Raw genomic sequence first — 21,466 nt, 5'->3', positions numbered from 1 at the left:
AAATTTTCCTTTTCACAAGACACGCATACAAAGATGCCCGAAAGACCATGAGGAACTGGAGGCTACCATATAAAGAGAGAGAGTGAGGACGGTTCCCTGGGCTTCAACTGGAGACATTTACTGCTTCACAGGACAGGAAGAAAAACAGTTTTATTAACTTTAGTTTGAGAAGCTTAAAGGGCTAAGTTTGCATGACATAATTCTCAGAATTCTTAGGGAACAGAAGAGCATAACTATCGCTCACATTTCTCCTGTGATTATATTTACTTTTCCAGGAGAGGATTATCATTCTACAAACTAAAAACAATATCTTGCTAAAAGTATATTCGTCTTTCTAAAATGTTACCAGGAGATTATTTTTCTCCCTTACTATCCATTAGTAAAGGAGGGTATAAAAATGTATCATAAGGCTTCATAGTTTTACAGCCAAGAGGGCCAAATATGCATCTTGAGAGGCTGACTCTTTATTGGTATCCCTTGCTGGGCCATATGACAAGAAAACCCAGAAACCTGGCATTCCCTGACTATAAAACGACTACAATTTTGTAGAAGAAAGGTCTCATCATCTGTAGACAATACATAATGAGACTGAGAACATCTAGGTAGAAGATCGAAGCCAAAAGGCTGACAATCTTTACTGAGGGTAAGTAGGCAGGTGAGGATTATTCCAGGGAAAGGGTAGAGAACAAGACCAACAGCCAATCAAATGTTTTAGTGGTTATAGCAAACTATACCAAGACAAATTTTAAAGCATTTGGAGTCAATTAGGAAATAAGGAGAAAATGAGCCAAGCATAGTGGTTCATGCCTGTAATCCCATCGCCTTCAGAGGCCAAGGTGGGAGGATCACTTGAGGCCAAGAGTTTGAGATCAACCTGGTAAACACAGTGAGACCCCCATCTCTACAAAAAAAGTTAAAAATTAGCTAGGCCTGGTGGTACACACCTGTGGTCCCATGTACTTGGGAGGCTGAGGCAGGAGAACTGCTTCAGCCTGGGAGTTCAAGGCTGTGGTGAGGTATGATGGTGCCAAAGCACTCCAGCCTAGGTGACAGAGCAAGACTCTGCCTCCTTTAAAAAATAATAATAATAATAAAGAAAAAATGATCCCGTAATGTCACTCGAAACAGGAAAGTTTTTCATCAGCTAGGCAAATGAGTACTGCTCCTGACAGAAGTGCACAAGAACAGGCAGCCTAGAAGACACTTTAAAAAATAAAAATTAAAATTAAGCAAATCCTTCAAATAACATAGCTAGACTTCCCTGAGTCACTGATGATTCAATCCAGCTCTGGTATCCTCACAGAAGGTATAAGAAGGACTGATGGCAATTATGTTGCTGAAGGAAAAAAATTATAGGCTAGTGGGCTTCAAAAGAAAAACAGCTAGTTATGAGTCAAGTCAACAAGATCACAGAGGACCATGTCAAAAAGGAAAGAATGCCCACAACTCAGGAGTATGCCTAAACTGGTTGAAGTCAGTGAGAATGCTTGCCCGCCTCAAACATGGTTGTCAACAAGAATCTGTCTTTGTATCAATCACAGAAAACAAGACCTCAGCAACAAGAACATGATAAAATAAATCCCCAAATAATGGTAAGCATGCATGGGCAGTGCTTTCACAAACATATGTTCTATAAGGAGTGACAAACTGCATGTGAACTTGGTCCTTAAGGATGCAAACTACCCGAGGGCAGGGACATGGTGTCTGGCCATACAGCATCCATTAACGTGGCAGGTGAGGTCACCATTAGCCGTCCATTCCTGGTGCCTAGCCCATGGGTCACTGACACTAAGGCTCCGTGAATGGTTATAAGATAAATATTAAATATAAGGGAATAATACACAGTCAAAAATTTATGCTGCTGGAACAGAAAGGGGTAGTTTTGCGTGACTGAATTTTTCAGGTGCTTTAGACAGGGACCATAAATGTCCTTGAAACCAAAGTACTGATGACAGTGGGCAGAGTTTTTGTTTTTTGTACAAATCAGGAACGGAAAAACATGAGTATGCAACCAAATCACTGCAACTAAAAAAGGAAAGCCGCAGAATAATTTTGGTGATATTGTACTTGTTCTGGGGGTTGCCATGGAAATCTGGGAGCTAAGCGACTTCACTTTCCATATTTACCAAGTGACTCCGACCCACTCTAATGGCAACCCCATCACACAGGGGAGGCAGGAGCTCTGTTTATCACAGAACCCAGAGGCGAGGCCAGGAAAGCACTCACAGAGCCAAGCCAAATTCACACGTCTTGGCAGGCCCGAACAGGTCTGGCTCACTGAATACACAGAGCTGGAGGGTAAATACGAAACATTTGCGGGAGGTTTCCCCCCATGCATGGGACTCTGTCAGAATACAGGCTAATATCCCAACTTTCCATGGTGCCTAAGAGTAGAGGGCAAAAAGAAGAGGCAAGAGGACTGTTCTTTAACAGCATCTCAGGATGCCTCATAGAGCCAAAAGGAGGGAACAGACTCTCCACATGATCAAACAAGGAGAAAAGGGAGTTACCAGACAGAGCGAAGTTTTACAAAGACAAGGAGATTTATATTAAAAAAAATAGGAAGGCAAACACAAAATACCCAGAGGCTTTCCTGTGCTGTGGTCAGGAGAGAGGTGTACTTTCTCCTACTTGTTAAAGTTTTGCAATGAAGTCTGTAATGTATCATCTTGACAAGATGGGATGATAATAGCACGGCAGCTTAATGAATTTTGCAATAAAAAGTGATGAGTGCACAGCAATTTCTGAGTTTACCATCTCTGGGAAATACCCAAGTACATGGGAAGCTTGGAATCAGACTTTCTGAAGCAATTTTTACCCCCTGTAGCTCTTGTTCCTGATAATAGTGACATGCCAAGCCACACTAAAATCTGAGGTGGTCTCATTTCAGGCTGACCCAGCAGCCTCAGTCCCTATGATAAAAACAAACTTAAAAAAGCAGTCTGCGTAATATGTTTGGGTATATAAAAACAGTTTGGGCAATGTTTTTTTTTTAAAAAAATCTTAAAAAGGAGTTTGGGTGATGATAGACTCTATACATTGAGTTGAAAAGTAGGCCGGGCGCAGTGGCTCATGCTTGTAATCCCAGCACTTTGGGAGGCCGAGGCAGGTGGATCACAAGGTCAGGAGTTCAAGACCAGCCTGGCCAGTATGGTGAAACCCCATCTCTACTAAAAGTACATTTAGCTGGGCGTGGTGGCGGGCGCCTGCAGTCCCAGCTACTCAGGAGGCTGAAGCAGGAGAATCACTTGAACCTGGGAGGCGAAGGTTGCAGTGAGCCAAGATCGTGCCACTGCACTCCACAGCCTAGGCAACAGAGCAAGACTCTGTCTCAAAAAAAAAAAAAAAAAAAAAAAAAGGTGAAAAGTAGAGTCAATCTGTTGTTTTGATCATAGTACATGAAAGATGATATTAAAACCTTTGACAGATTATCTTCAGCAAAACGACTTCTGATTTTGGTTCTGTGTGGACAGACTGACTCCCTATAGCACCTGTAATAACCCTTTTCTTTGCAAAGGGAAAAAATGCCAATAAAACTGAATTTCATGAGAGAATGGGGAAGTCACTGTGGGTGGCCTGGGATTGCACTGATCCACAGGAAAGAGACGTGGAGGCACAATGAGGAAGACTGGCCCTAAAACACCATTTCAGAAACCGCAAAGAAGGAATGGGCCTCTAATGAATGTTGACTAGGGGGTTGAACGATCAGAGTTAAATGGACACAGTATTACTCACAAGACAGCCCTCTTTTCTATGTGAGAACTTGCTTTTAGGAAAAGTTGGTTTCCCGTTAACTTACAGTTGACTGGGATCTGAGGGAGTCCACGTACAGACGGCTTATATTCTTGCTCATTAGAAGGAAACTACACACCTACTTTTATACCATGACTCACAGCAAAATGGGTTTGAGATAGTACATGAAAGGTGCAATTAGGGAGTTTTGTTTTTAATAACTTAAAACCAAGTGAATATATAAGAAATATGCATTTCTCTCCAATTTAGAAAGTCTAGAAAATCATTTGCATCTGCACACAAATATCCCGTATGGGCCACCCTCCAGTTGTATTCATTTTGGTGTGTAAATGTCCAATCGATCTGCTACACAGAGGAATATATACATATACACACACACAGACATGTACTTTTTTAACGAAGCAGACTCACATCATACTTAATGGTATCTGCTTTGTTCACTTGGTGATAGTGCCAAAAGTATGTGCCTAGAATGGCTTGTTTTCATTTAATGGGTCTAGCTGGAACTTTTTTCCTGCCACCAGCTTTCCACAGCATCATTTTTTAATAGCCACATTATCAACGTGGTTTTCAGTCACGTGTAGTAATTACACATAATTAACCCAAGAAACACATTACACACCTTCTGCAGCCCGTGTGACAACAGGAATCCATGTGAATAAACATGTCATCTGCCAAAGCAAACAGGTGTGCCCAGGGCACCCGGGATCTGCAAAGGCAACCTGAGAAAGGGCACATGCTACAGCTTTGACTGCTCAGAGAAAGGCATTACGTAAGCCTTTGAATAGTATGAATTCCCAGTCATTTTTCAACAAGGAAGACACACATGAGAAATATATAAGCTGAATTCTCAACCTCTCACTGGGCCTGTCTGGGAGAGGGTCTAGGATGAATTAACGGAACTAAAAAAATTATTCAGAGCTATAATCTCAGCAGCTAGTTAACATGATCCATGTAAAACAAGGCCCAAGAATCCACTCCTGCCCCCACCCCCACCCCCACCGACACTGTACAATGTGTCCTAGGCTGCTGATGTTTTTGCACTCAAGCATCAGACAGGCTGTCTCAGGGGCCGGGGGGACTCTGCATTTCCCTCACATATGGGCCTCTCTTTTGGAATCTGCAGGCTCCAAAGGGAAGGATATTTCCTTAGTCAGTTGTAAGATACAACTACAGCGTGATGATAATCATCATAATTGTAGCTAACATTTATTAGGTGCTTACTATGGTCTAGGCCCAGTGTCAAGTACTTTATATATACTGGCTCACTTAATCATGGCAATTACCCTCCAAGGAAGCTATTATTAGTGATAGATTTTACAGATGAGAAAATGGAGGCTCAGAAAAGGAAAGTAACGTACTCCAGGTCTCAGAGTGGTAGGTGATAGAGATGACATTAAAACATCTCAGTCTGACTGCAGAGCCTCCACTTTCAACCACCATGCCAGGGTGCTCCAAACTCCAACAGTGATTCAAAGAGATGTTCTGCTAATGACAGAAGACAAGCCACCCTGACTGTCCCCACCTTCCCAAGCCAGTACTTCTCTAAATTGAGTTAGCATCAGCATCACTAGGGTGCTTTAAAAATATAGATGCTTGAGCCCCAGCCAAGACCTCCTGACTCAGAATATCCTGGGTAGGAGACCAAGCATCTGTATTTTTAACAAGCTCCCTACAAGATTCAAATGCACACTCAAGTCTATGAACCACTGTTCCAAGAAACGCATTTCAACATCTTGGTATAAATGCTAAAAATTTGGGACAGAATAAATCCTAAGTGTCATTTTGCAAACCCTTGGAAGAAATCTATAAGGTACAAGACCTTGTTGCTGGCTCCCTTCAATCCTTCTGGCTCCCCCTTCTACAGTCGTCCAGAAAAAGCACAGCGTGTGTGTCAGTACCTTTCACCTAGATGTACCAGTACAGTCTCTGCTGGATGGTGTATCTGTGTGGAAACTTGGAGATTAAAGAGTAATCTCCTTTGCTGCCATTCATCTGGCAGCACAGTTGAAAAACCTCGTTCCATCTGTTCGAAGGTGATCGCAAATGAGCGTGAGTGGCTTGGCCGAGCATATTAAAGCTACCATTCAACACGTATCGCTCTCTGTGTAGTTGGTGCTAGATTTGGAGGGGAGACTGTTACGTGGCTGCAGCCTGCCAGGACGCACATTGAGGAACCCATTCAATATGGTTCAGCTGCCCCCATGTAGCCCTGGAAGCTGGAACAGATGGTTTTCATTGCTTCTGTAACTCAGGCTAGCAAGGTTTTCACTTCTGTAGCTCAAGAACTGACAAAGGTACCCTTTTGGAGATAACAAAGTATAGGGAAGGAAGACTAGAAGACTATCTGGGTACAAATCCCTTCTCTGCCATTTGCTGACAGTGTAACTGCTTAACCTCTTGACCTCAGTTTACTTGTCTGTAAAATGTGGATAGAAGAACCTACCTCACAGGATTATCATCAATTGTGGGGATGACACGAGATAATGAGGTTAGTAGGCACATAAGTAGAGCTATAATTATTTTTATTTTTATTGTTATTATTAGATGAGGTTCAAATTTAGTTTGGCCTGAAAGTTCTTTACCAAATGTATCCATTTGTACTTCCACCCCAGCCCCTCAGCATTTTACCGGCATATGCCCAGCTTAATGAAACTTTGAACTCCAGGTTCTTAAGTGGAACTGGAAACATTTTCCCTTGGAGATAAGGAAGAGTTCGCAGACTAGGTCACAACAGCTAACCCTAAAAGAACGCATCTCCTGGGGAACCATCCCACAATTTGAAAGCAAAATAACGACTGGTTAACAGTGTCACTTTGAGGTAGAATGACAGGGTTCAAATCTACGTTGTTGCCGTGTAACCCTGAGCGTACACTATTTAATGTAAATTTTATTTCCTTTCGACTGTAAAACAGGGACAGTACCTGTGTCATATAATTTTAAAGATTAGTTGGGCTGTTGTGGTGCACAATGTCCAACACAAGAAACCACCTGGTAAGTTATATAGTCATAGATATTAAACACAGACAAGCAAAAAATCAATTTCTAGGGAAAACGTCTTCCAGGTTCAGTTTGGCTAAATCACCTTTCTACAGTTCTCTCCGCAGTTCTACAGACAAGAGCTGCCCACTGCTACTCACAGAGAGACTCTCCCATCACAGACCACCGTTCCTATCTATTGGGCCAGAATGGGACCCTTCATATCATTTTGTATCTTTCTCAAAACTCTTCCTTTCAGAAAACCTTCCTTGACTGTCTACAGATAACTTTGATATCTAGCTCCTTCCTCACTAAAATATTCAGTGGTTTCCTGATGGTTTGTATTTGTTGCTACGATGCTTTCTAAATCCTGCATTTCCCCATCATTCCCTTTCCTCTTGTCCACAAAGTTTTCATCTCAGAGGCTGCTCCCATTTCACTCCTAGCCCCATTTCCATCACACATTGCCTATGATATGAGGAGCCACTTGCTGTCTTATAACTGACCTAAGTCCCTGCCCAGCACAGAGCATGAGAAACCATCAAGCTCCTCATTCTGAGAATAGACCACAGCTTTACGTTTAGGAAAAGGAAAACAAAACAAAACAAAACACAAAACCACCTAGAGAAGACTATACTAATACCCATAGATTAAAGAGAGAGAGTCGCAGGCAGGGACCTGGGCACACAACTGGTCTACTCACACTGAAGGAAAAACCCCTTCTGGAAAATAAGACACACATCTATGAGCATATTCTAATATCCCAGACCAAGAGCCTGAAGTGCAGGTGCAAAGGCAGACGCCTGAGCCTGAGGAGCTTCTTCTCTGGGAAGGAAGAGGCAAATGACAATCCAAGGCCAAGATTCACCTCTAAGAGCAAACAGTGGGCTCCAACTTTTGCACAGAGTAAGGACACTGCAGAGAGGCTGGGAGAAAAATGTATGCTGCCAACAACACCTGGAGTCTCTTTGAGGGAAATACCTAAGTGAGCTACTCTGGAAGCCTCAGCCCCACTAAGCATTTCAACTGTGGACTGGAGAGAGGACTGACAAATGGAATGCCAAATAAACATTAACTTGCAAGTGCATCAATGAAGAGAAAAAGGAGAATGACTGGACTCAAAAGGGATCAGGTGGACAGACTTATCAAAAGAAATGAGGTTCTGAAAATGATCGCAGGGCAAGTGTGAAGGTAGAGGAGAGGTATGCGGGAGTGCGCATGTGCATGTGCCTATGGGTGCATGTGTGCCCTCACAGCACATCCCTCCAACCAGGTATCTGCTCTATGGCAAGAACCTGAAGAAAGGTAAGGTCGCATCAAACCAGGACAGGTGTCACTATGAACTGAAAGGGCACAGCAGGAAGCTGACATGAACGGCAAGTGTCCACAGCCCACTGACAATATCTGAACCCAATTCTAGTTGAGTGGAGAAAAGGAACTTGAGTTTCTATACTTAAATTAAGAGGAAGGATGGAAGTCAGTCAAAATTAAAAGCCAGTTTGTGGATTCCAAACAGTGATATGCATTCCACAAGTGGGACACAAAATAATTCTAAGGTGGGATATGGATGACCACTTTCCATCTTAATGGTTACATGTTTATTTTAACATATATTAGAGAATAATACAGTGAGACCATTGAAGTCATGTTCTTAGAGATCTTTTGTATCAGGATGAAGCCAGGGAAAGAAGTGAGCTGCTTTAAGGTTAACTTAAAGAAGTATATTAAATAAGTCACAGTGCATGAGCTATGTGGCTGTGGCACAAATGGTGAATGAGGGGTTATGTACATGACTGGCATTTGGGAAGCAATGAGCTAGGTGTGTCAGGAGGCCTCAAACTGAAATCACTGTTATATGGAAATATATACTTTTTTTCACAAATTATTATATTTGCATAATCGTTACCTGTACTTTAATGCCAAACAGTAAATTCAGCAAAGTGCTAGGATAAAGTTTTCTGTCTTTGTCCATAGACCAGACAAAGAGAAAGGTGAAGTGTGTGAAAACTTCACAGTGCATTATCATCTGCTCACCCGACAGTGACGGGTGGCTGGATTACAACCTGGGAGGGAGCAGGTCCCAGCAGAACCTTCCAGCTCCTAGCTCAGTCTTCCCCAGTCAACTCTCCCACCGCCCCCCCATAGGGTGCCTTCCATGCCGGTTTGGATAGTATGCTAGCTTCGCAGAAAAAAAGGGGTCTCTAAAACAAACCAATATATACACACAGACACACATATAAATTGCAGTTAAAGAACACACAGAATTGCAGTTAAAATGTTTATTCTCTGAGAAAGGAGGGAAAGTTAGGCTCCCTACAAATATCTGAGCATATCTGTATGCTCCGGTCATGTTTCCAGGGAGCATTTCCTAACATTAAGAGAAAGGCCCTATTGTTCACTGTCTTCCCCTTTCGCATCCCCTGTCTACCATCTGCAGACATGGACAGAGCAGCTTGCTCTGCAGCTGAGACAGACCTGCTTTCACACATCCTTAACTTTCATCCTCTGCCTTGTGTGATAAAATTAATCTTGGACAAAGATCTAGCTGATTTTCTCCTGATCTCCATCTTCATTCTTATGAGCTCCCAGAGAATGCTTTAAAGCCTATTCCAAAGCTGCTTCTGCTTCATTCTAACCACATACCCAGCACTATTTTAAGCTTAGGGAATTTACCAATACTGTCTAGCCTCTCCTAATCTACACCGTACACTGATAAGTACAAAACATTAGGTGACCGTGGCTGTCCTGGAAACCTGAGAAGCACATTACCCCATAGCCTGATGCCTCATTCATTCAGCAGGTGTGAGTGAGGCCAGTTCTGTTCCAAGTGTTCCCTGGTACACTCGCAGGGGCCCAGGCCACGTGCAGACCACAGTGAGAATGACCCCAGCCAGATATTTAAAAGGAACACAGGCTACTGTTAGAAGGAAAGCCAATCCCAGGACAGGGTCAAAGTCCTGAAACATTGTATATCTGTTGACCTAGAAATTATTCTAAGAATTTATCTAAAGAAATGTTCATGAAAAAAGAGCAGATTTAGTTATAAGGATGTTAATAGTAGCTTTACTTATAAAAGCAAAATATTTGAAACAACCCGAATGATGCTAAATATACCAAGGTACAGCCACATGATGAGATTCAATGACATCTTGAAGTGCAGTAAGGGTTTTGGGATGGGGAAGGTTTGCTTTTAGAAGTTATGGTAAGGAAGGCCATTACTTTAGAAATACAAGGGGATTAAATAAGCACCATTTTGGTGACAAAAAGAAAGATACCAATCCAGATATGAAGCCTCTCCTCTTCAAGGCAAAGTAGCTCACTGTCCTGCCTCTGTCCCTTTACTGTACCTCACAGAAACGAGTTATAATAATGATAATGATGGCAATACCTGTGCCATTACCACCCAGCATTTACTGAGCACTGACTCTGCTCCTGGCAACATTTGAAGGGCCTTAATCCTCAGAACAACCCCATGAAATACAAAGCATCAACCCTATTTTGCAGAAAAGGAGAATGGGGCCCTGAGATACTAGGTAACTTCCCAAGCCACTCATTGCTGATGAGCAGCAGAGGCAGAATCACACCCAGACGACCTGGGGCCAGAGTGTGTTTAACCACTGTGTTCTGCTACCTCTCTCAATTTGTATATCTCTAATGAAGCAGCTGTGATGCTGACTCACATTTGTAGTCACTTGTCTACCTTCCTTACTCAGTTTTGAACTCCTTAAAGCCAAGGTCCCATGTTTATATTCCCAGTCCCTGGTAGGTGTCGTGTAAACGTCAGCTGCATGAATGAACCATCCTTGGTTATCTGTGTGTGATTAAACGGTAACCAATAATGGTATTAGCTGCTCTCAGTAATTGGCCCTTGCCATGTCCCAGGCCTTATGCCAGATGCTGAAATGCATAATTTCATTTAATTCGCATAACTTCCTATGAGTGGGTCCTATTATCCCTATTTTACAGATGAGCAAATGGAGGCTGTCTTAGAGCAAAGGCTGAAACAATACTGTATATTTTAGGGGTCAGTACCTGATCATTGCAAAGAACTCAGAAATCCTGAGATGAAAAACGGATGTGATATAATTGTGGTGATAACACGCTGGTATCTGGAACAAGTAAGGTATTGTTCCCTAATGAATTTCAAATATTTTTAGGTGTCGACTCCATGCCAGGCACCATGAGAGGTGGAGTAAAACATCAAGCCGTACAAGGTCCCACCCTCACAGAGTCACATTCTAGTAGGGCATGTGACTCACACTAATGGGTATTTCATTACAACTGAGAAAAGGAAAGGACACTGGATCTATGGGAATTGCTAACAAAAGGGGAGCTTAAGAAGCAGTGCCTGAGCTCAGCTCTTATTGTGTAGGAGCAGGAGGAAAACAGACTCAGCTGTTTGTCCACAGGCGATCTGGAAAGAGAATCCTCAATGGCAGCCCTTCTCTTTCATTCTCAATAATATTGCTTCCTGTCCTATCAGGGTTACTCAGCAAAGGCACTTGGGAGGGCACAATGATACAGTCTTCAAGGACACAAAAAGCCAGTAGCACACAGAGAAAAGCTGGAAGTGTCCACCCTGAGCCGTGCAGGTAGCATGGGATGTCCCTGAATGCCACGCTGGCCCTATGCAGCAAAGACTCACGTTTCTCTGTTGACTGAATGGTGTGGAAGAGCGTCAGGGGCCTCTCGCTGCAGGACGGGGGCTTGGAGTCACTGCTCTTCTTCCGAGACAGGTGCAGCTGGGCATTGGTGAGAGGCATATCGGGCACGGTGTTAAATATCTGCAAACAAAGTTTCACAACAAGGTTACTCACATCTGTGAACTGGGAAGAAAACAGGCCTGAAGCAGTACAACGGAAAGCTTGGCAGTGTCTTGGAATTAGCAAGAAAAGATCCGAGAAGACCACTGGCAGTTGTTCAAGACTTCATTTTAAACTTTTCTAGGAAATGGCATTAAACATTCTTGTTTGGAAGCTTATCCCAGAGTTTGATAACCACCCACTTCCATTTCTAACCTCTTCTGCCACAATTTCCACTAAGCATCTTTTTATTGTTCTCTCCAGGGAAAAAGAAAGCAGCTGTGCTCAATAGAAGCCACTGTCTGTTAACAGCACTTGAAGTTTTTTGACTACCTTTGTCCAGAACCAATGAATCAAAAATTCCTTTATTTTTCTCCATTGGTTCTAAGTTCTTAACAATTACTTCACAACTTTCTTAAACTGCGAAACATGTATTTAAATAACATTTCACAAAGGGTCCCAGGGCAGGGCACCATTTCCCAATCCTCATCAATTGTCCTCAGCTGCAGCATCCTTTTCTAGTTCAGCAGCTCCGTGTTATCTGTGATGCTGAGCTTTTCCTCGTTTATCTTGATAAAAGTAACACACACAAACCCACACATATACTATGGACAATTTGAAAAATGCAGAAAAGTCTCAAGAAGAAAACAAAAAATTATCCCGATTTTACCACCTAGAGATAACCACTGTTAGCATTTAGGTTTTATTTATTTATAAGCTTTTTTTTGGAGGAGGGGCTTTTATTCTTCTAAAAGTTCATGCCAAAAAATGAGAAGAAGATGATAGACAGAAATCATGACAACTCTCATCTTTATTTCTACAGATAAAAGTATGGCAGGCTTTAATAATTATAATAGCTAATATTTATATGGTGCTTACCATGATTATAGTAGCCGCCACTTATTGCAGACTCCCTTAGGTACCAGTCATCACACTGTGTACTTTTCATGTAGCTCACTCAGTTCTCAGCAATCCTGAGCAACAGGTAATGTCCTCAGCATTTTATAATGAAGAACTAAGGCTCAGGGAGGTTCAGTAGCCACAATTGTAGATACAATTTCAGAAGATAACAGTTTTTTTTTTTTTACCCCAGATTCCTTTTTAAATGGATACAATAATACTGATGCTCATTCATTCAATAAACACACACCTTTTAAGCATCTCTTTTATAGTAGGCACTATGGGTATAACAGTGAAAGAGGCAAACACGTTCTGTGGTTAGAGTCTGCCCTCCTGTAGCTATGGTTTACTGAGTCCTTGCCACACCAGGCACTAAGTTAAATGCTTTGTATGAATTATTCCAGTTAATGTTAACACACACTTTTCAACATTGAAATTATATTCTTTATTCTGTTTGTATCATATACATTTCATCTAACATTATACAGTATTTCCTCATTCATTAAAAAAATCTTCAGACATGATTCTTAATGGCTACATAACACCCCCACTATATATTGAAAAATCAAAATTTATGGATCCACTCATTACCATCTCTTATTCTTTGAAGTTGGTCTCCTCCCTCCTGAGTTTTCTCCTTCCTAACAGTCTCTGATGTGTCTAGGGCCACCTTTCACCCATGAGTGGCCCTAGATACATCAGTCTTTCTCATGGTCCTCTCTCCTTTTCTGTGTGCATTTAAAAACAGAACTCAAAAGCCGATGTGTAGGAAACAAAATCATAAGAATTATGAGAATTTCAGCCCAAACAGCTGCTCTCCATGGGTTGGTGGGTCCTCAGGCTCCAATGATGCCAGCCAGCTGGTTAAATCAGTCTCACTCCGAAACACAGCTGTCTGAAAACAGCAGTATCATATCTTCCCTAGAGGACTGAAAATTTTCAACAAGATAAACTGAATCACTACACGTAGCTGAGTTCAACTGGGGCAAGGGAATAAGAAGAGAAGGAAACCAAGTAAAAGCAAGAAAAAACTCCTAACTTCCCAAGCAGCTGGAACCCCAAAAAACAAGTTTACCAGTGCTATAAACATCTCTAGTCTCTTACTGAGCCTCTATAATAGAAAGAAAAGCTCAAGGACTGCAACCTCTAAGAAGATTTCTCCCTACTGTTTATTTGGCCATCCCCTGGTGACAACCTCACTGTGTACCATTATCATTGACATTTAAAAATGGCTACTATGTATGAGTTTTGCACCTACCAGGCACTATGCTAGGCAGATGCATCCCATGATGCATCTCTAAGCTGGAGGCCAACAGCATAGCAAGTTGGATGACTATCTTACAATGCCACACAGCTAAGCAGGAGAGTGACCAGGAGTGAAGTCCCAGGGCTGCAGCAGCCATTCATTCGGCTAATCTCCAGGCAATCTTCACTACAAAAGCTGGTGTCCCAAACATACAAGGATGTGTTTCAACCTAACAGTGTCTTCTAGTACCTTTCTGCCTCTGGCCTCAGTTACAGCACCTTCAGCAATCCCTAGCTAAGAGCATTTGAAAATGAATTCAGAGTTAGCGATAGGCCTGGTTCTCACTATTTTCCCTCTCATCCTGCTTTGCCTCTGGCCTCCAAATTTTGTCTCTTTTTTTTCTAATGAGTTACTGAAAATGAGATCCTTACCCAATTACAATGGGAGCAAAAATAACGTGGACTTCAATTCCAACTGTCAACAAAAATGTGAGCTTTTACTATTTCCTGAGAACTGTAGTAAATGCTGGAGAAACAAAAAAGAGTAACTGGTGAGGAAGGACCATGGCTTTAGACAGATGCGTGAAAAATTGCTTCCAAGACAATATTTATATACAGCAGAGCAGGAAGAGACATGGTAACAAACAAGGGAGAAGTTCACTCTGCTCATCAGCTGTTTCCTCTAAAATAATTAAGTTATTCAAGCATAAGAGAATCAGCTCTACAAGGAGATTTTTGCCATGGGCAAGAGCCATAGTCCCAAGGGTCAGTTCCCTGGGTCTCATTGTGAGCCAGGCCCAGGCTCCTGAAGACCGCTGATAGGGCTATTCTCAGGATCAAATGAGATAATGTGCAAGGAAGCACACTGCAAAATGTCCAGTGCCAGACATGTGATTATCATAATTACTATTACACATTCTTCCAAGGTACAGGGTACTTTTGCAAATTAGATCAAGTCAGAGCAGACGACACAAACTTTCATTAATGACTCTGGAAAATCATTCCCCAAGTGACTGTTGTTTATTTAACTCTGACACTTCAACACATGCAAATTGTTTAAAGCCTGCTGACTGTCTGGCCACGGGTTTGCCTCTATGCTAAAGGCTCGAGTTGGGATTCTAATGAGAATCTGAATTATTCACAACTTTGTTGGTTATTCCAATCCTATTTCATTTTGGAAGGGATGATTTCAAGAGAATCAAATGAAGTTTTCTTCAGTCTGTAGAGAAGAATCACTGTGCAAACAACCCTGCTGAATGACGGAAGCAGGAGCTCATATAACCTATGAGCCATGGATTTATGGAGCTCTACCATGTGGCTGGAACAATCTACTCATTTCACAGAGACTTTCCAAATTAACACAAAAGGGGGAGATTTATTTTCTGCCCCAAGTGCCCTGTTAATACTGTCCAAACTCACAAAGTAATTCCGACTTAGTCAGGAATGTCTTAGAGATAAAAGTAAGGAAGACTGTAAGCCTTCTGGAAGCTATTGGGGAATAAAATTGTAAAACAAAAATATAACTCTGGGTAACTCTTCTAAGTATCCCCAATTTCAAGCTTCCTGTAAGTGGAATTAGCAGATCCATAAATACCAAGCTACTGTTTCGCCTTAAGCTGCGAGTCACAGTGGTCAGGGGTGGTTTGGCCTCTGCAGTCAGACAAACCTGGGCTGATCCTGGTTCTGCTTCTCATTCAGTGGGCAGCAACACCTACAGCTACACAGACCTCACCATCACTGACGCTGATATCACTGCCATATCATCACATCAAATACAGGAAAGGAACTTAAGATCATCATATGGGTACAAATCAAACAGGCTTTGGAGCTAGACAGAGTAGGGTTCAAATCCTGACTTTGCTACCTACTAGCTATGTAATCTCAGTCAAGATAATTAACCCTTCTGAGTCTGTTTCCCTTGTGCAAGCAAGGATCTATATACCTGCCTTGCAAAGCTACTGAAAAGACAATGCACATAAAATGCTCAGTGCAGTATGTGGCAAAGAGTAGGCATGAGATGGTGGTGGTATAAATGACAATAAAAACAGAATTTGAGCACTTATCATGCTAAGTTATTTACATGGATTATCTACATGGATTATTTTACTCACAATAACCATGTAAGGGAGGTACTATTATTCTTGCCCTCTTGAGATGAGAAAACTGACACTCCTTGAGATTCACTGATTTGTCCAAGGTCACATAGATAAGGAGTGCAGCTGGACTGGGACCTAGATGGCTTGACTGTCTGGGTCTTAAGCACTTGTGGTCTTTATAGCTACTATTAATTTGAGAGACAGAGGACAAAATGGGAAGACATAAGTTTTGGAGTCTGGCAGATCTGATTTTAGTCACTTACTAGCTCTGTGACCTTGGGCAAATTATATAACTCTCTGACCTTCAGAGACCTTATCTGTAAAAAGTCCCAGGACTGTGGTGAGGACTGACGCGCCTAATACAGTTTGACATTCAGTGTTCAAAAGATATTACTGTAGTCAGTAAAAAAGGAGACACACAAGAAGGGAGATAACTGGAGATTCAACAATGGATTATTTGCAGTCAGGACATGAGGATTTAATTTATAAGTGTAAATATAATTACTGTTCTTTGCAAAACATTGATCTTAACTGCTTACAGCAATGACAGAATTTCCTGTTCTTATTCCCTTGCACTGTCTACAAAATTTAAATTTCACTGATTCCCCCTCTGGCCCATCTTGACATTGCAGAGCATTGACACTTGTGGAATCTGTTCTTATCCATGTCACATACACATTTTTAGACCTTCTTCAATCCCATCTGTCACATGCGCCTGCAATTTAAAAGGATTAGGAGTCTCCCTGTAATGTGTGTGGTGTACTCTTTATTATGTGCTGTGATTTTTATGGCAGGGAAATTAGGTCATGATGAAGAGCTCCTAGTCTATAACTGCAAAGTAGCTCTGAGACAATAAATCAACAGCAGAGGCCTGGGGATTACAAAGCAAAACAGAAAGGTTTATATGAGAAATGAGACTGAGCATTTTCTCGAGACACAAATGTACCAGGGTCCCTAGTAATGTGGGACTGGTTTGTTTGACGCATTAGGAAAGTAGACCTACAACAGCTGAGCACAGCTCACTCCTTCTCATGACAGACAATGGGACCGAGGACTGCGTGGTGCTCTCAGAGAAGCCATAAACCCAGCACCTTCACAGTGGAAGCCAGGCAAGTCTTAGCAGGGCTTATGTATTGTAACTGTTAAGAAGCCAAATTCAGAGGCTGTAACTGCAGAGGTTTTTTAAGGACAGTTGGAAGTCCTATGTCCTGTTGATATCAGCATTTTGGCAGAGGGATCAACAATTTAGAACGTAGTTTGGGTAGTTGTATTAAAAATCTCTCAAAAGGAACCAATTACATTAGTAACTGAGGGTATATATAGACAGCTTGGGTAATCCATGGAGAGCTGTGATTTTCCATATCTCCAGAAAGATTCTATTTCCTGTTCTCTTTGCTGACAAAGATGGATAGATTAAAATACAACAACAATCTCCACCTTTATTTGAGTAATATTAAAGGAGCTTCACCATTCAAACAATTATTGGTTTATCTGGGATTTATTGGGGGAAATATATGTGTTCAAATGCACAACCTACCTTATCACATTAATGAAGAGTATCTTACACAGCACTTGTCACTAAAAAAAGAAAATAGCCCTGTGGCAGAAGCATTCTAGCTCAACACCCAAGTAAACCTAGCTTGCTTCTGAACCCTAACAAGGAGAGGAACAAAGAGAGTACAAGCAAGAACCATTGGAAGGAAAGTCAACAAAAAATTTAAAAATAAAAATTGATGAACAAATTACAAAAGCCATGACCACAGGACAAGATTAGCTTCCTGAGCAGGCAAGAGTACCAATGACTATCTCAACATAGTGAAGCATCCAGGCATACCTTTTTATTAATTTTGCATATCAACAACTGTTTGAAATATCAAAGAAATAAAATGCGACTTCTAAACACCTGTCAGTTGCCAAACCAACTATACTTTATTAACTAATGTACATTTTGTGCACAAAGTCCAGAACTAGTCCAGTGGATTTCAATGTCACCAATATTTTGGTAAAAGCAGATCAAGGCAGATTGGTGGCCCAAATCAACTCAAATTGAGCTAACTACATTGTAATTCACTAGCATTTTATTGGGAATGCGAGGTTGCTTAGGATTTAGTGCTTAGTCCAGGTGTTAAGTGGGGGTCATCCATGATTGCTAGCTCCTCTCCTTGACATCTGAGGTTAAAAGTTAACACATTAAAAAGGGGCACTGATCTTTGGGGATTTCTGAGAATTAACAGCTCAATGATCAACACTCCCACCTCTTCCAAAGCTAACTGATGGACTAGGGAAGGAATTATTATAACTTATTTTGTCAAACATTAATAGGCATCAAAAGAGGCAATGCTGGCAAAAGCCTGTGATACATAACACACAAACACACATATAGCCTGCTCCATGTACAGAAACCGTTTCGAGTGCCACAGCCACAAGAAACAGCATGGATTGTTACAGAACAAGTGCAATCCTACTATTATATGTTGGAATTTAACAGCAAGGGGACACGGACACACACACACACACACACACACACACTAAGTAGCCTGAAATTTCATATTGAACCAAAACTACGAAAAGCAAGCAGTTTGTTTTCTTGATATGGTTGTCCTTCTTAAACATCTAAAATTGTCATAGTCATTAGCAAGTAAGCCTTTAAAACACTAAGTAAAGAGAAAACCTTATAATAAATATAATTTCTGGCCCTTGAGATCTTGGACCATGACAGCATTCAATATTTTGTTTGAAAATCTTAGCTGGAAGCATAAAAATATTGGTTGCTTTAACCATAACCTTAAGTTTTTGCCTACTTTATGTTTTAAGACTCAGTGTGATAAGGTGTGAGTTTGGAGAAAAGATTCTGTTCATACGGAAATGGTAATTTTGCATAACTGACTGCTACCTTAACATAGCGTGGGAAGAGCCAAAATCTTTGCCATCTGAGCTTTCAACTCAGAAACTTGACTGTAGCTAAAAAGAGCTACACCATCAAATCTACTCTTTAGTTCTCATATAATTCAAGGAGAGTCCACGGTAAGGAGTCAATAGGAAATGATGCTATGAGCTAGTATTTCCCCTTAGGAAGTCTGGCAAAAAGAAACAAATTAAGAATCTCTCTCTAACCTCCAAGCAAAGCCTGTAGGTCAAAGGTGACACTATCTGAGCTGCAAGTTTAGAACAGTATGGTTAACTCTATGGTGTTGTTATTTATTTAATGTGTGATTTTGATGTCAGCAATCAAAGTACTATTTGGTTCAGCTTCCAAGGATGTCTTTCTAAAGTGCTGACATAATCATTTTAGCCTCCACTTGGAAACTTCTGAGAGCTCCCAGTTTTCAGGAGTCAGTTCAAAACCTTTTCCTATAGTTTTCAGGACCCTTAGCAAATGGACTGAATCTAACTCTCTGGCATCATCACCCACTACTTGCTAACAACCCACAGTCTTTCACAACCATGTCATTTTAATACAAACAACTTGATTAATGCTGCTCCTCTGAGTGGCTGTCCCTGCCATCTCTACTCTTTCTCTGCCTAGAAAACTTCTATTGATCTGTCAGAGCCCAATGCCAGTAGAATTAAATTATTTATCCTCAGTGATGCCATAACACTTTATTCATCTTACTGGAGGTCATTTAGCACACTGTATTATAGTTAGTTCTATCTTGATAAAATGGGAGTGCCTTGAAAAATGAAGGACCTATTTTACTTATCTTTGGCTAATGGTAGATATTCAATAAAATGCTTACTGCACTGAAAAGAGATTAACTAGAGTAGATTTTAATAGCTTGGGTTCTGAGAGTAGTACTAAGTTCAACCCCTGTTCCTCTCCTAATCAGCCGCTTCTTAAAGTGTCTGCACTTCAGGCTTATAATTTGTAAAAACAGAGCTAAAAATATTAATTTTATAGGGTTGCTGTGAAAATTGACTGATGGATATAAAGCTGCTTAGCACAATATCTTGTAAACAATAAGCTGTAAGTAAAAGTTAGCTATTACTATCATCATTATTATTTCTGGACTGTATTCATTTAAAGGATTCATTAATTTTAACTGAGTAAACAATCAGTATGTATTACCAACATGGAAAAAGAAAAATTTCCATGAGCCCCCAAACATAATATCATATCTCCTAGCTGTTTTCCTCTCTGTCTCCTCCCAATCTAGGATATTTATTTCCCAGAATTGTGCCAAACACTGCTTCCCTCCCAGGTCCGTGAGAGAGGTGGAGGACAGAAGTTCTGGACCACTGTGACAGGGTAAGCATGTCGTTAGTGCATTCTATCTGACCAAACACAAGTTGTGTGTGAAACACATCACTATGGCTCCCAGGAGGAAGATATAGATGGATTCTCTGGGTTGGGGGGAGAGGGTGTTTCTAGACTTGCAGGTACCATCTTGAGGATGTGTGGGTGTGAGTGACAAAATAAAGGAGATCATGTTCACTGTTAACCCTCAGCTGAATGTCTAATGTTAACCCTTGGAAAACAACAGAAAGACAGGTAGGCAAAGAGAGAAAAGATTGTATGCCTTAGCTAGTTAGAACACAGAGGTCTCTTACCTTCTATTGAAAAAGAGGTGTTTTACCAGGTTAAAGAAACTGAATTACCCACTTCTCTTTCCTTTTTCTTTAATGCCAATCTTAAAAATGTTTTTCCAATTTTAGATATTTATGAGTTGGTTCTCCATACCAAGGCTCACAAAGGGCATTTAAGGGCTGAAATTGTCACTACCACCAGATGCCTGAGGCCCCTGGTTGAATAAAAAATGGCAATGCAGAGAGGAGGCGGAAAAGCACTCTCCATAAAAACACTGGGTTGCTACCCATGCTCAGCACAAGCCACTGATAAGAAAGCAGAGTCATTCCTAAAGGGAACTAAATGCAAACTTGCTGGGTACCATAGATCCCCTGCAGAGATAACGGTCAACAATCCTCCCACGCCTGTGTGCACACACTGCTCCTCCCACCCAGAGGTGGCATCTAGCTCCCCCCGCCTTGAATCTGGCTGGACTTGTGACTTGCTTTGGCCAACAGAATGTGACAGAAATGATACTTTGTTCCAGGCCTAAGCCTTAACAGCCCTTGCTGCTTCTGTGTTTGCCCTCTTGGAACTTGGGGCTGGACTCCTGAATGATGGGACAGCACCTGGAAAGAGGGGGGTCTTGTGGCAGAGGATCAAGGCATTCTGGTCAACACCTAGTACCAAAGTCCCAGCTGTGTGGAGTGAGGCCACCTTGGACACCTCCAGTCCCAGTCAAACCAACCCAGCTGATACCACAAGGGGCACACATAAGCCCTTCTCAAATTTCTGACTCACAGAATTGAGAGTAATAAAATAATTGCTATTTTAAGTCACTAGGTTTGGAGATGATTTGCTATATAGCAATAGAAAATTAAAACATCTCATGGCTCTCTTCATCTCTCCGTCAATGGAGTGGCTCCAATGGCTAGATGCCTAGGTTTCCACACCTTCTTCTCAGTGCTATGTTCCATTTATTCCTAGAGCCCTCCTAATGATTATTCCGAAGCACAAAGTAAATACCTTATATAAAATGTTAACAACATGAGAGAATACTGTGCTAGTCGCTATGGGGGATATATACTTTAGCCCTGTAGTAGGGCTTGTTTCAAGCAAACTTGTTTCACATGAAAAGGTGCTGCTGGAAAGCATTTCTTCAAATAGGGTTTCAGGATTTTGTCTAA

The 21,466-nt window shown here is 41.4% G+C and overlaps 1 protein-coding gene across 14 annotated transcripts in view; it reads right to left on the bottom strand.

Annotated features, from left to right (window-relative positions):
- Positions 1 to 21,466, bottom strand: part of ARHGAP26 (Rho GTPase activating protein 26) — a 460,401-nt gene that overhangs the window by 83,716 nt on the left and 355,219 nt on the right. For all 14 annotated transcript variants that reach the window (XM_034960692.3, XM_034960694.3, XM_014345105.5 and 11 more), the window contains exon 19: positions 11,378 to 11,516. In XM_034960692.3, coding sequence (XP_034816583.1) covers positions 11,378 to 11,516 — 139 coding nt within the window. The remainder of the gene's footprint in view (positions 1 to 11,377; positions 11,517 to 21,466) is intronic.

The sequence above is a fragment of the Pan paniscus genome, chromosome 4 (genome assembly GCF_029289425.2).
Source record: "Pan paniscus chromosome 4, NHGRI_mPanPan1-v2.0_pri, whole genome shotgun sequence".
NCBI lineage: Eukaryota > Metazoa > Chordata > Mammalia > Primates > Hominidae > Pan > Pan paniscus.
The sequence above is the reverse complement of the archived record's forward strand: the minus strand, read 5'-3'. Positions and strand labels throughout refer to the sequence as shown.